Source organism: Patella vulgata, chromosome 9 (genome assembly GCF_932274485.2).
Source record: "Patella vulgata chromosome 9, xgPatVulg1.2, whole genome shotgun sequence".
Taxonomy (NCBI): Eukaryota; Metazoa; Mollusca; class Gastropoda; family Patellidae; genus Patella; species Patella vulgata.
Genome location: NC_065887.2, coordinates 27,698,314 through 27,715,194, shown reverse-complemented (window position 1 = coordinate 27,715,194; position 16,881 = coordinate 27,698,314). Strand labels below are relative to the sequence as shown.

General features: G+C 36.7%; 1 protein-coding gene across 1 annotated transcript; it reads left to right on the top strand.

The window, feature by feature from the left end:
- Nucleotides 1-13,321, top strand: LOC126807719 (calcitonin gene-related peptide type 1 receptor; the record flags this gene model as incomplete). The annotated part of the gene is made up of 8 exons (XM_050532495.1): nucleotides 1-183; nucleotides 2,052-2,202; nucleotides 2,759-2,819; nucleotides 3,510-3,576; nucleotides 7,589-7,671; nucleotides 9,024-9,159; nucleotides 10,863-10,904; nucleotides 12,017-13,321. Coding segments are annotated over 8 exons (975 nt in total), but the record flags the coding sequence as incomplete, so codon positions are not given.
- Nucleotides 13,322-16,881: the final 3,560 nt, after the last annotated feature.

Here is a 16,881-nt window from a genome sequence, read left to right as displayed (position 1 = left end):
TATGAATATATTTATACTATTCTTTTTTTCAGGATTCTACGAAGACAGCATCGAGTTAGAATTCACCTGAATTTGTTTATATCATTTATTGTACGGAATATTGTGGTGATTCTGTGGGATAATTTAGTTTACAATAACAGGTTACATAATCTGGCTAAAGAGACGCTGATGCATCAGAATACGGTAAGATATTCGGAAGCCACATGGCTTAATGAAATACTTGACCCAGAACACCACGTTTACAATAGCTACATTTAGTACATCTTCTTTAATTCATTTTCTGGGAAATGTAAAAGCAAGCCTTGCTGGATTGAATGAGCTTTTCTGTGTTTAATTACGGGCAATGTTTTTAGGCTAGATCTATTTATTAAGGCTAACTCAATTTTCGTCAAGGTCGCTGAGAAGTAAATTAGGTTAGTACATGTGACTGTTGGCGAGATTGTAGGTTAGGATTATGATAAGCGTTAGGCCTAGGTCCAGGGTTAGGGTTGGGATTAGCGCTAGCCCTGTTTTCATCTCGTGACCTTTGACTAAACTTGAAGTTGGTCTTATCAAATAGATCTAACCATGTGTTTATGCGTTTGAAATGTCAGTCATTATGGTAAATTCCGCCTTAGATCATATTTCATTCGATGAAAGGAAACCTTAACAGTATTTCTAGAGACGTGAGACAAGTCTAACCCGGATATAATATCGACGGATGGGACAGAGAGTAGGAGGGATTATTGCCATAATGGCTTCATGCATTTAGGACTGGATAATCATTACGCTGACACCATTTCCAGCAAATTACTAAGTAATATATCGATAACATAATATATAGTTCAATGAATTGACATTTATTTTATTTCTACCTTTGAGTTAGATATCCGTTTATCATAGAAGGAAAACAAAGATATATGCTTTGAATGGTCGCGGCATATCGTACAGGTTTATATTATTTTTAATAAAATGGCTAGTTAGGTCATCGATGGATTATGCTTGTCTGTATAATAATGTATTAAAGTAGCTAAGTCTCTAACTCAATATCATCCAAAACCTTCGACAATGAAAACACGAATAATTTGTCAATTTTAATCAACATTGGTGTTGTGATCTTACTGGGAAAAGATGGGCTTCTGATAACCAATATTTAAGACAAAATAAACATTTTACGATTGGTACACGAATCGTGTACCATAATGCGTTTCAGCGCAATTTGTAACAAGCTACTCGGAAGAACGAGGTTAGACATATTCCACAAGTCATGTCAAACGGTGACCCCATATTCTTATCTGGAGAGCATGCGCAATAAATACTATCGGTGTAGACTGGAATAAACAGACACTAGAGATTGACATTCGATTGAGACTTCTGGCGTATTTCGCCAAACATAACTGCATTGAAATTAGAGTAAAAACGGAAACGATTGAATGTAAATCAGTTTATTTACATTCATATTACATTATTATATACCTTGCTACCCATTTCTGTCAATTTGTAGGTCCCAAATATTAGCGATTTAGCTCCTTTAAGTAAGTGATTATATCTAACCGAATCTTAATGAATCGCGATTGATGTTCAGAGACAAAGTTATAACAACCTCTTCTTATAAACTATTAATTGATATGAATGCTTAAATGAACAATACGAAGTGACATTCATTTCGTTGAAAAACATTAAGGTTTACTAACTTTAAAATCAGCTTAGGTATTAGCTTGAAATGTCAACTTCCCAATTCGACAATATCTTATTGGGAACCCCACACCCGACCCGCGCCAAAGGGCTTTAGCCATAACAACAGACACCATGGAACTTTAAATCCAGAAACAGTCGAGATATCTCCACAAAAAGAAAAAAATATTTCAAGATATTATGGATAACCGAGAATCACGGATATCCCATATGATATACATATTCTTGAAAGCGGGCCTTTATGTCCATAGCCGATTTATTTCGTTATAAATAATATTGGATTAGATGAAAATATAGGATAGAGTTGGGAGGGGGCTTATCGTTTTTGTCTTGTGTACATATTACTACTAGCATTTCCATCTAAATTTGTTTACTAGGTTGGATGTAAAATACTATATATACTCACCCGTTATACCCAAGCTGCTAATTTTTCCTGGATGTTCCTGGAAGGTTTTCATCTACACAGACTTATAGTTCGAGCTTTTAAAGTACCAAAATCTATTAATGGTTATTATTTGGCAGGTTGGGGTAAGTAGCTAATGTTTTCTACTTGATTACGGTTACAAATGTGTGATTGGTGATATAATTTTGAGTATTTTGTTGGGAGGCGGGGTTATATACAACAGAACTGGCCATATACTGAAAGATGCAAGACACCTTCAGTGGTTGTTACAGCAACGTTGTCACTACTGCAGTCAAATGTTTTCTTTCGAACTTTTCCTATGAACACACCAGGGAGCCGCGATGCTGTCTTCATTAGTCTGAGTTGAGCAGACAAGTATGATGTTAAACCCCAATTCATTACATTTCCCCTGTAGGCCTTCTGATCTTTCAAATGCAACGAATGTAGTTCTGCACTCACAGGAAGTTGACAGCTGGGCCATATCTTTACTTTTTTTATTGAATGTACTTGACATGCTCTTTTATCGACGTTTATGGATACAGACCACTGATACACCCGTTATCTTGATCCATGATACACTGTACAAAAATAATACAATTACAAGAAGCTCTTGACCTGACGAATCAGTCAATCGTTCAGCCAATTAAACGTTATGTTGGGTTTTTTCTTACATATCTACAGTAAGTCCAGTGCTACCTGTATTAATATACAGTATGATACGGATATACCGTCAAGATCAAGAGTAAGTATGTACATTATATTTTTCCAAAATGCAATAAGACTAGTTAGAGTACCTATGCATTTTCATTTAGCTGAATAGATTAATGATTTGAAGCTTTATCAAGAATTTTCATTGTGAAAAATGAAATTGTCGATCTGATTTTATTTGGATGCTTTCTACATCGATTATAATACGAGCGTATACAGCCAATAATTTAACGCAAATTCTTACTTCTGCTTACTGCTTACTCTATCGACATGGAAAGGATGGATATTTGTAAAGAACATATTGGATGAAACTAAATCAATATTTGAACCTAATTCTAAGAACACCTAGTCCTCTTAATATGTTTATTTTTGTTGTTAGACCAGGAACTAATCCCCAAGCGCTACATATTGTGGTTTCTCTTGGGGGCGAGGGCCTTCTGTCCACTAATCCACGCATAATCGATATGAAACTTGACATGCGCGTTCTTTGCATACAGACGCAGCGATATGACGTCACAATTCCAAGATGATGGTGTTGACGGCATGCTCAGTATTATCATAGATCTAGTCACAGATCTATGGTTCCATTTTTCACAGAAGTCTCGCTACCCAGCCGTTAGTGTGAACTGCAAGGGAAGACAACTCTGCTTGGGAGAATGGCTCGGTTCCTGGTTTATATAGTGCTATCGTACTTGTTTTAACAAAAAATTATTTTCGATTTTAGGTGCTGGGTACAAAATACTGGATATTATGAATGGATATTATACGTTCCTAATTTATTGTGTATATTGGTAAAATACATTACATTTAACTTCCTTAGATTTAGATAAAGGCTTTTTGCCTAGATTTTCGGGTTCGATAAGTTCATTGTACATAAGAGAAGGAATTTCGATCTTCTATTAAGTAACAATAGCACACTTTTAGTGAACTAGATCATAAACTAAATTATTACCGATGTATTAGACTAATACTAATGGATACTAAATGGTATATTGTCTGGAGATCGGTTAACAATCTACTTTCACTGGATAACACCAGACACGTCAAAATATTAATCATCTACTTTGTCTCAAATTGTAGTTTGTTCAGAAACCCGAACTACTAACGGCTCCCCACATAATTCAAGTCGTAGATCATCGGTGTCGCGGTTTACTACGGTATCCGGGTTGACTTGATACCCTGTCAGCGAAACCGCATCAATTATGTATCTATTTGGCTCCGTGTTTTTATTTGGAATCTATGATAGAGAGGGGTGGGTTAGCGCCCACTCGACACATATTAGGGTTTTTCGGAACTATCATATGTTCAATTTTATTTCAATAATTCGCTTGGGCGTAGAAAACCCACTAGGTGGTACAATCTAGGAATTGAAATCATGCCAGTTGATTCAATTACAGATCATGTGATCTAAAGCGCGCATTAGACAGCCACACCCACTTATTATTTAAGGTCTACTTACGTAGGTATGTTGACTATTATATTGCACACTGTGGATGTCAACCAATTTACTTACCCAAATGTAATGGTTACGGCCACGTTTTATATAACTAACCCAGATACAGATTCAAACAGCGACGCCTGGGTTACTGGACAATGTCTACTGTCAACGAGTGGTAGATCTTGCCGAGATGCGTATAGGCGTCATTGTATGTTATATCCGACAAAATATTGTAAGGTTGTATAATAATATTAGATATTTTGGTTGGTATGTCAATCCGTACAACAAAACCTAGACACATTTATCTAATTGGTAGTAAATGTGACAATGAAATGATTTACTTCGAACATCTTTATTAGCATGGCTAGCAGATGCATTTAAAATTATAATTGTGATGAATATTTTCACTTGTTGACATTATACAGACTGTGGTGGTTGTCTGGCATCAAATGAAACATGATGAGTGGCTTTTATAGTGTTAATGCTACAAGTATAAAATGAAAACGGGGTGTTCAAAATAACTCTCCTTGTAACATTAGCGATAAATGATAAAATATTATGCCATTGTCGTAAAAACTTGTCAAATTAATTCAATGACTGTTAAGTGGATGTTTGACATGGATTTTTCTCAGACGTTTTAAAATCAGATAACATTACTTCCCGTCTCCAGGGTAAACTATTAAAGAGGATCAGAGTCTGCTTTGAAAATATATGTTTACCAAATCATAATATTTATGAGGCCTTGTCTGATCTCTAGTCGGATCTAGGTCTAATAATTTAAACAAGCATTATGCAAGAGTTAAATCTACCCATTGCAGGTCTTTCTTTAGGCCTGAAATATTATATAAATTACTAATTGGACATTAACTAAGAACGTAATCAACTCTCGATGAAATTGGATTGCTCCGTTATTTAGTAAATTTGAATACGTTTTGTGGTTGATGAAATAAACATAACAATGGATAATCGAGACTTTGTTTATTATCGTAACAACGATAGTAATGACAATCGAGGTTAGATTTAATTTTATCGCCTATAGCTCGGCTCAGAGTAAAGTAATTTGACTGAATTTTCAGCAAATTCTTTTCATTATCAATTTATAACTACCATTGCGAGAACTGCCAGCTCTTTATCTAATCTTACCTAATGCCCGCTTTAAGCTTCTATACATCTATTATTCTGGCGGTACTTAGGGTCTCAATTACTTATTTACAAAGTGATATGATGTTTTGCTTTAATTTAATATGAAATTGTGTGATTTATCCCTAGAGGATAATAAAATATGTCCGGTTTTACCCAAATGACTATGAATTGGTTTATTTCATTATCATATATCCAAGGACCCATTATTGTCTGTGAGACTAATATCAATCGATAGTTCAGCTAGAGCAGATTTGGGAGAGACGAGAGTAGCAATCTTAGTCATTGCTACTAGTTCAAGAGAACCGAATATTCTCTCGACAAGACAGTTAACCCGTCCTCTGCTCATTCTGCCCATTTGTCATTGTGGTCAAAGAGAGATTATCCATCATAAGAAACGATGATACCCCCATGGAGAGAGTTTTACAACATCTAGACTTTCCTAGACTATTCTGCAATTCCCGAACTTATAGCTACGTTATCTCCCTTTAAGGGGTGAGGCTACCCAAAAAATGCTTTCTGAAATTCTAAAGCTAGTAAATTAGAGATGGCACAAGTAGTAGGAAATGTAATAAACAAGGGAAAACTAACATTAAAAAAAAAAAAAAAATGTTGTTGCCAGGTAACATTATCTCCCTTTAAGGGGTGAGGCTACCCAAAAAATGCTTTCTGAAATTCTAAAGCTAGTAAATTAAAGATGGCACAAGTAGTAGGAAATGTAATAAACAAGGGAAAACTAACATTAAAAAAAAAAAAAAAAATGTTGTTGCCAGGTAACATTTTTTTTTGGGAAAAAGTATGAAAAACATAGGTACACCATATCTCTGGCACTAATAAAGATAAATGTCTCATTTTCGGACTGCTTATTCTTTAATGATAACCCCAAAACGAGACAGAGAGTTTTTCTCTATAATTTTTATAGTTTCTTGGAAAATGGTGTTTAAAACATTTGCCTCACCATAATATTTTGTCTTTGGAGAAATATTTTGATAACTTTTGAAATTTTAATGAAATTCATATTGCTTTCTGGCTGATTCTGTGGTAGATTTTAGTTTAAATATCCTGCAAATTTGGCGAAGATATCTTAACTAGTTATAGAGATATAGTGTACCTATGTTTTGCATAATTTTTTCCCAAAAAATGTGTTACCGTGGCAACAACTTTTTTTTAATGCTAGTTTTCCCTTGTTTATTACATTTCCTAACTACTTGTACTATTTTCAATTCATTAGCTTTAACATTTCAGAATAAAAATTTTCGGATAGCCTCCCCCCTTAACGCAGTCACGTGAACGATAGCGTCAAGGTTGTGATACAAACACACTCAAATCAAACATGGCGACCTCCACGGAAACCTTGACAATGAACGAACCTTGAACTTTGCAACTCGATTATCACAGGTAGACATTTAAGCTGGACAGCGCGAGAATTGGTATTCGCGATGATTGAGGAATCTGAAATGAAATGAAATGAAATGGAATTTAACGTCCTACTGTTCTGCTCCTATACTAATACAGATGGACATACGCCATACAGTGTGCTATGAGCGCAATTTTGCCCGGGCAGCGGAACTATAGCCTACTCTTATATCGCATTCCAACTGCCAAGGCGTATTTTACGTGCATGTAAACACGGGGCCTCGGTTTTTCGTCCCATCCGAACGACCAGACAGCTGTCCTTGCCAGGTCTTCCATCCTGCACCACGTCGGAAAATCCCTTTGAACTTTCTCGGCCAATGCAGGGATTCAACAGGCGACCTTCAGGCTAGCGAGCCAGCGTCTTACCCAAATGGATCGGGGGTGGGGGGATTTCCGAATGGTCTGTCATTGAGTCAACTGGCGTGGTTTCGATTCCCCGGTTGCACGTGGCAAGGAGTGGGGTCGCTTGTCCAACTTCGTGGGTTTTCTCTGGGTCATCCGGTTTCCTCCTAATGCTAATGACCCAGGCGCGCAAGCGAATTATTAGAATAAAATTGTACCATATGTTAGTTTCGAAATGACCTAGTTTGTGTCGAGTGGACGTTAAACTCTCTCTCTCTCTCTCTCTCTCTCTCTCTCTCTCTCTCTCTCTCACTCTCTTTCTCTCTTGAATGGCTAGATTGAACCATGTCATTTTTGGGAGGCCAACGGATATCCGCCTTGACTTCTATTTGAGATTTTAAATACAAATTAGTAATTTCAGTCCATTAGTAGGATTCTTATCGTGTAAATATCAATTTCTGTTTCAGGTAAACGTGTTTTTCTTGTGTGGGATATTAAGGATATTATTAAACCAATTACAGACCCATCCTAATGAACCAAATAATTATAGGTAGTATAAATATAACTGAGCAAATTTTACAAATAATTCTTTGAATGATAGTTGCCTATATTCAACAGAAACTGCTCAGACTATTGCAAAACGTAACCATTATGTTATGCTAGATCAAACAAAATGCGAAGATGGTAAATATGAACTTAATGTATGCAATATGCATACATGAACTATGCAGGATTACTTATGGGCCATACATGTAGACTGCTCATTTTCAATTCCTCGAAAACCCCAACACATCAATGTTTATTGGAGCAGAGTCTATATTACGTTGAATAGGTTATTTTTATACACCAACATTTTCATGTGGACGTATTATGTAGTCGCCACTGTCTGTCCGTCCGCCCGCAATTTGTTTGTGAACACTCTACAGGTCACAATTTTTATCCGATTTTGCCGAAACTTGAAATATATGTATCGGATTGAAACTTCGTGTAGACACTCTAGAGGTCCCAATTATTATCCGATTTAGATGAAACTTACAATGTATCTTTATAACCCAAAGGTCCCGGTTCCTGTCGATATTCGCGCATATCGGACCACAATTTTCTGGATTAGCTAGTGGTCTCCCTAGAGGTCGCAATTTTTATCTGATTTAAAAAAAACGTTCAAATATATCACCTTTACGCCATGATGACGGTTGAGTTCGAATGTCGTGAAAATCGGACCAAAACTGCCGGACAAAATGGCGGCTCTGTTGTAATATTGTAATATCAAGGTTGTGGACCTAAAGAGGTCATAATTGCCATCCGACTTTGATGAAATTATATGTTTCTAACCCAAAGATCTTGGTTCCTGTCGATATTCACGCATATCGGATTGTAAAATCCTGGATTATTACCCCTGATTGTACGAAAAATCGCGTTTTTTTTTAGCTTGTGGAAACTCTACGGGTCACAATTTTTTCTGATTTGAAAAAACGTTTAAATATATCACCATAACACCCTAATGAATGATAAGTCCGAATTTCGTGAAAATCGGACCGAAACCGCCCGATAAAATGGCTGCTACTATACGTGTACGCAATTAATGTAAAAGCATGTAATACCAACCGTTGTGGTCACAATATTTATACGATCTTGATGAAACTTACAATATTATATGTTTATATCCAAAAGATCTTTGTGCCTTTCGATATTCGTGCATACCGGACCATAATTTCCTGGATTATGGCCCCCGATTGTACCAAAAGTTGCATTTATTTTTAACCAGTTCTCTATCCATCTCTTGCAAAATGTGGGCGTACCTTGCATTGTAACCGCTTGTTCTATTCGTTATCAAAAGATAATTACAACCGTCTACGTATGAAATTAGTGAATAATGCGTTTAACTTTATATTTTATTAACAGGAAAGCGTTAAAAGCGTCATTTGTGTTGGTGCCTTTATTTGGTGTACAATTATTCCTGGTTATATATCGTCCACCACCAGACTTAGACATTTCCTACCCGTTTGAAATACTTTCAGAAATAATGTCCAATTCTCAGGTAAACAAAAATATTTATATCTTTATGTAGAGCACCGTCGGGAATTTATGAAATAACGCCCCTGGGGTTAACAGTTCTTCGTACAACTTGAGTACTTAAAAGATCATTCTAATTAAAAGGTATGTCGATGCGGAACTGTACGGATACCACCATCTTATCCCAACACCTGTACTGTGTAATTAAATTATTGTAATATAAGATAAATAAATGAAATCCGACCGTAATATGCTAGTCTGTAAATAATCGAAGATTACGTGGCCTTTAACCTCGATTCACCAAACAGGGGCATAAAAAAGATGTCATTTAAAAATTCCTTAGGGTCAACTCCCTATCTGTCGGTAAATGAAATAGGGTTTAACGTCCTGCTGTTCTGCTCCGACTGAGGTAATAAAGACGGGCATACGCCATACAGTGTGCTATGAGTGAAATTTTGCCCGGGCAGCGGCACTATGGCCTACTCTTATATCGAATTCTAACTGCCCGGGAGGGGGGGGGGGCTTTTACGTGGGGATCTTTTACGTGCATGCCAATGTATACACGGGACCTCGGTTTTTCGTCCCATCCGAACGACTAGACAGCTGACCTTGTCAGTCTACCAGTCCTGCACAGCTGACAATCCCGATGAACTTTCTTGGCTAATGCAGGAATCGAACACGCGACTTCCAGGCTAGCGTCTTGCCCACTTAGCCGCCTATCTGTCCGTAATATTATATTTATAGGGCCTAAAGTCAATAGTTTGCAAGATACCTGACAATTTAGTATCATTTATGCTATTTCGAAGGCCAACAATTCAAATTTCGGCTTGCTATAGGGATTAGTCTATAGTGTTGCTCTCTTATTTTGAACGAAACAAAAGGTCAATAAATCTGTTGCTGTGACTACAATCGGCGTTTAGTGGTTTGTTTCTATCACTAATAGATGCATCCTGTATTCTGTATACCAGAATTTGTATACGCCCACATAAATTTTCAGTGTTGGCGTATTATGTCTGCACCCTGTACGTCGGTCCGTCAAAAATTGATGTGAACGCGATAATGGCTACAATTTTTGACGGATTCTTTTCAAATATGATGTGAACCAATCTGATTAAACTACATATCTATCTTTCGTTTCGTTTTTTTTTTACTTTCGATGGCCTACTACATGAAGATCTGAACGGTTGTAGCGATAGGTCGCGTCAAAGGTCATACGAGCGGCTTTTGACCCTAGGACGTCAGACATTTGATTAACCAATCAGCATTGATGTTACTAGTGGATTGCCCATAGTTCCGTGCAAAACATGCCAAAAGCTCGCCGTAACAGATTGTTTCATTGACTAATAGCTCACATCATTCAGAACACGTCAATGATAACAACTCTTTCAGATCCTAGTGTAGTAAAGACAAGTAAAACGAAATTTTGAACAATAAAAACGAAACGAAATAGGATCTGTGTTTTAATCAGTTTGGGTGTGAAGCATCGTGGTTATGATAGGGCGAGCCCTGTCGATATTCAACGTTCTGCGACCTTTTGTACTAGAGTTACCCCTTTATCGAAAACCTTGTGAATTCGATAATAGACTACAGTTTTTTCTAATATTGTGCTAAGCATTGTCGTCATAAGAGGACAAACGCTATCGATGTTCAGTGTACCACCACTGTCCGTTCCGTAGTGAATCCCTTGTGTGGCTTTCATATAATGATGTATGAATTGTTTTATTTCAGGGAGTTTTAGTGTCTTTATTGTTGTGTTTTTTTAACCATGAGGTAAGAACAAGCTACATGTTGAACTGCCGCCCACTTCCTATAACCAATGAATACGCCCGAATACGTTTTAAATACGGGTTTTAATTTGTGACAGACATGACACATTTATAGAACATGACCCGCCCGCTTTTACCTTGTGATAGGACATAGACATATCCGGTGCTGTCCTTAGATCATTACAGACTGCCGCATAGGGCAGTTCTCAGAGGGGCACCCCATTAATCCTTTGGGAATCACAGTTTTATATCCGTCTGTGTAAATTTCCTGTTTAACATCCGTGAATAAATTAGGATCCGCAATTAAAATCATATTTTTGGCAATATTCTGTACGTTTATCAATTATTTAATTAACGATTAATGAGCTACAAGTTGACAAGCTGTAAACAACAAAACCGAATTAAAATACTAAAACGAAAAAAATAAAATCTAATTAGCACATAATTTAATTAGCGCACAACCTCACGATTAGATTTTTGGTCAATGACGTCTATTATTAAATAAACAGATTAAGAATCTATTTCTGCACAGACCTTCCGTATCATTAACAAGTGGGTAGTTGGGTGGTCGAATATATTAACGCGTGCGAGTTAGATCATACGGTCTGTCATTGAGTCAAGTGGCGTGGTTACGATTTCCCGCTTGTGCGCGACAAGACGTGTGGTGGGTCCCCCGGTCCCCCCCCCCCAGTTGAATATCCCTACGCGCAAGCAAATTATTGAACTCAGATTGAACCATATATTAGTTCCGAAATGACCTGGTCTTTATCGAGTGGACGTTAATACTCTCTATTTGTCTCATTAACAAGAGTTTTTCGGGGGCACGTCGTCATTATGTGTAGCGATATAGACGGCTCACTATAAAATACTTTCGCCCAGTCTTTATTTGCTATATCGAGTTCACAATATAGCGAAATCAAATAATTATCCATTTCTACGAACCTAAAATGGAGAGCGTGTCTGTGGGCCTGTATCGGCGCACATTCCCTCATAGCACACTGTATGGCATATGCCCGTCCTCATTAGCCCATAGTCGGAGCAGAATATTATGACGTTAAACCCCATTTCATTTCATTTTATTTTTATTTATATCTTTATTTTGTTGTCATTATAAAGGTACGTGCACATTTAAGAGGAACACTACCAGTTCTAAGAAAGGATGTGGGATTAAAACTTGGAGCGCTTAGAAGTTCTACTAAAAAGAATTACCTAACAAACGCAAATGAAGATAATGACATCACGTCCTGTAAAAGTAGACTAGACCCAGGTCCAAAAAGTGAACAACCTGAATCTTACCAAAATAATCGAGCTCATACGTTATGCCTCTTGACTAATAAATGTGTCGTCGCTGTGGATAATCATAACTGATAATCAAATAAAACCAGTTGTTGCTTTTGGTAGGCCTAATCAATTCATGATCCCGGATAAAGAGAAAGTATTTAAAATGGCCGACGGGATTTGATGGCTGTTAAGGGATGCGATAAACAACAGGTTTAGTAACAAAATAGACTAGGTGAAAAATAAATTTAGCATAAAAATGGACATTGAAATGTTGTACCAGTGTTTTATTTTCGTATTTGGGTCTGACAAATTCTTGTCGTGTAAGACTCATTATAAAATAGTGTAGCTTCAAAGCTGATATTTATTAATTTATTTATTTAAATGAAACCTGTATGGTCATGTGCAGAATAATATGTAAAAAGTGAACTATATGCGTTTAATTACTGTGAAAGTGCTAGCCACTATTGTGTTCGAGTAAATTATGGGATCATTTGAACTAGAAACGAATTGAATCGAAGGGCCACTGTGAGAGTGTTAACCAGAAACCGACAGATCTGTGGTGTTTGTAGGAGAATACATTGTTCAGAATCTAAAATTCACGATATTATTTTTTGAAACTTGAACTAATTACACGACGAATATTTATAACGCTGGCGGGGGGTGGGGTAGGGTTGTGGGTAGATGTCCGAATGGTTAGCGCGTGCGGACAAAAATTAGGGTCGCCTGTCCAACCTCGTGTGTTTTCTCCGGGTCCTCCGGTTTCCTCCAACTGCTAAAGACCCCTACGCACAAGCGAATTATTGAAATAAAATTGAACCATATGTTAGTCCTGAAATGACCTAGTTTGTGTCGAGTGGATGTTAAACCCCATTTCTCTCTCACTCTCTCTTTATAACGTTGGACAAAGGGAAGTAACCAAGGTTATCCAAGTGGCCCAGTACAGGCTTCCAATGAAACACTGGGAAGTGAATGTGGAGTGATTGAACATTAACCAATGTTTAAAATATCTGTGAATTTTATATGTTTAATATGAAATATTAATACCAACATTTAGAACATAGCACACGATCTTAAGCAATTCCGGGAAATAGTCAGAAGAGCTACGACAAATTAAAATGATTAGGTTTTTAAAACATTCAGGATCAATATCTGTTGAACATACTTACCATCTCTACTGATATTTTAAAAGGCCAAGCTAATGGTCAACATAGATGACTAATGGTATCATTTGTGGTTAAATTTTTAAATTGTTGTGAACGCAACCGAGGACACAGCTTTGAACGAATTATTTTAGATTTGGTGTGAAGCATCGGGACTATTGTATTTCACTCGGAGGATAAACCCTATTGATTTTTATATTTTGCGTGAAGCACTGGGGTCGGAAGGTTTTTTTTTCTATTTTCTTTTCCAGCGTTATAATATGATATTGTTATATGCCCCCCCCCCCTCAAAAAACCCTCCTGTATACACGATAGAGAACAATTTTCTTGAAAGCATCCTTATCAAATTTGGTCAACATTCAAGTTTTTTTCTTTCGGATTAGCCGCTGTTTTTTGGTTATTTCTTTTTCCAGACAAGTTAATATAGTAGATAGATCCTAACCGAGCAAGGTAGGACTTGTCACGTTATAGGTTAATAGAGGAAAAGAATTAATATTAAAAGTTTCAAACCAGTTGGGGTGGATTAAAAGTTGTTAGTGAGTACAATTGATAACTTGAGGTGATCATTTGCCCCTTTTGTATACAATCCAATAACATTAAACACAGTTTTGTAAATATCTTATAAAATATATCCCAGTAACGTTTGGCAGTAACGTGTTCCTATATGATTTAAAAGTTTTTATGCTAAAAAATCACAATGACAAAACACAACCAACACAGTAATGTACATGTATTTTATTCCCCACACTATTAGAGACTTGTCGTACCCAAAGGCGTACTTGACGGGTAGGTAGTCGCCTATCCTACCCTCATTAATATAAAAACGAAAGAAACCGGATCAGATTGCCCAGGATATATGGGTGGTGGTGGCTAAGTGGCCTCGAATTTCAGAATGCAGTATAAAGTAAAAAGTAAAAGGCAGAAAATCAAAAGTAAACAGTAGAAATCTGAAGTAAACGGGAAAATTCTTATCTATAAGGATATTTTTATAGTGAAAACCTATTTAAGTTTATGCACTAATCTGCAAAAACATCAAGCTTTTCAACTTTTAATCGTCATAATTCTTATTTCATGGACATAATTTCAACTTTCTACAAACAACTTCCTGCTGTATAGTCTCTACTGTCAAGCTTTTCAACTTTTAATCGTCATAATTCTTATTTCATGGACATAATTTCAACTTTCTACAAACAACTTCCTGCTGTATAGTCTCTACTTCAGATGTTCTACTCACTATTTTCTAACGCAATTTTCTCAAATACTATGGTAGCTGATAGTGGCCATGTAATTTTCGCCATTTTTATAATACGACATAACGACAGTATTAGTGAGAGCATACAGCAAAATAGATATGAATATTATCGCGTGATTATTTTCATAACGTGGTGTTATCATCGCCTTAGTATCCTTCTGTAAGACACAACTAGCACTATGGTAGGTCTCATTACATCCTACAGGAATCAATGAAATAACTGGATTTTAATGCTCTACTTTTCTGCATCAGTCGGACTAATGAACACGTGTTCATACAGGAAGCTGAATATATAAATATAAATAAAACCCGTACAAAAGAGACATATGTTGGTTAATTATGTGTTGACTCAAAAGTTATAGGCCTCGAAACATCGCAATTATCTGCCAATTTTCAAACATCTAGGTATCGATCCCATTATGACGGCAAACGTTAATGAGATATGCTACGGTCGATAAGAGCATCCCACCAACAAAGAGCTATCCTGTCAATATTGGAGATGTGCAAATGCTTTTGCCTCAATTTAAGGCTACACCGTTGGTCGCTGCTGGGGTTTCGGATTTTCTCCACGGGAGCGGTACGATGCCACCGAAGTTAGTGACTAAGTTCCGGTTATATAAAACCTTATCTAAAATGTTAATTTATAATTAACACTGTTTTGATTTGGTATAATTTAACTTTTCTTTTGCGCGAAAAAAAATGACAGTGGGACTGTGAAACAGTCAGTACTGGTGGTGGTGGACTGATTGTGACTGGTATCCAATTTCTTCTGATATCGATTTTAAAATTTAAAAAGTTTGCGCTTTACAACCATTTGGTCCCGAGCCTGCATTTAGCCCACACAATCACGCTAATACGTCTTCTAAAACAATTTATCATAGAACAAATACTCCCTATTTATTGTAAATGGGTACATACAATAGTGGGCGGTTGCGTAAAATGAGTAAAAGGCGCCAATTCTGCCCGGACCAGTTTGTAATACTAAGTTCGATGTAAACAACGCACGCGTTCTTGGCGCCATATGGCGTGATGCCATACGTGTATACTATGTTCCTTGCCACCATATTGTATCTTTAACTAATTATTTGGTTCACACTTTCTATAGAGTCAAATCACACATCCTCAAATGAATTTTAGTGACGTATTTATATATATAAAAAACACAATGATATTTTGGTAAAATCTTTACCATTGTCCAAATATCCATCGAATACTATCTTGTTTATGACACGTGTTTGGTAGACCAAATAAGATAATCCCCCCCCCCCCCGGGTCTTTGGGGAATGGGATGTTTATTCCATATTTGGGAAGGCAAGTAACGCCAAGGACAGTCTATGACATACAGAAATTAGGGGGTTATAAAAGAGGGTATTGAGCGAAATTCATCAGAGCTCACCCAGATTTTCCGAGCAGCTATCATCTATACTTTATTTAGAATAAGGAACATCGAAGCCGTGGGCTTGAACTTAAAGGTTAGTCATCTTGCACAGAGTTAAAAGAAGGCTTTTGCATTACCTCTGTGGGACAGATTGCCATCCTACATCAAGAATCTCATCTGCACAGACATGCCGCAATAATGTCTACGATCTTCTTCATAACGCTTAACAGTACAATCGACTTGCTTATAAATGACCAAACGTTCCTTCCAGTACTCTTCAGATCATTTGTCTGTATTTTCTAAACCAGATTAATAACTCATCTGTTCACAGAACACTAAGGATGAACTGGAAACATACGGTATAATTTTGCAAGCGCATTTGGAACTCTTAATTCGTGTATTTATTGCGCTATACAAATTTGGATGTTATGTAATGTTATGTGAAATATAAGTTTGATGTAACCTATTCGCTACTTAGACAACGTTTATACACCAATACTGTAGTAGTTTAGAAAGATAGCGCTATCAGATTTTTTAAAGTGGCGCAAATATTTAAAGGGATATGTTAATTTGACCACACATGGTCCCAAATTCGAACCAAAATCCGAAATAAGAGTAAGTCGTAGCCTCGCTGTCCTGTGAACATTTACCTGATGCCTGCCGGATGTTCGTCTTTATTAGACCGGATGGAGTAGCAAATAAAATCCCATTTGATTTTGTCTTTATTTTTCTGACTTTCTATACTGCATCATCAGATCTAACATAACGGTATATACCATAGCCTTAAACATACATTATGCAAGAGCTAAATCTGTCAATTGCAGGTCTTTCTTTAGGCCTGGAATGCTATCTAAATTATTAATTAGACATTAATTAACTTATCCAGACCATAATCAACTCTCAATGTCAT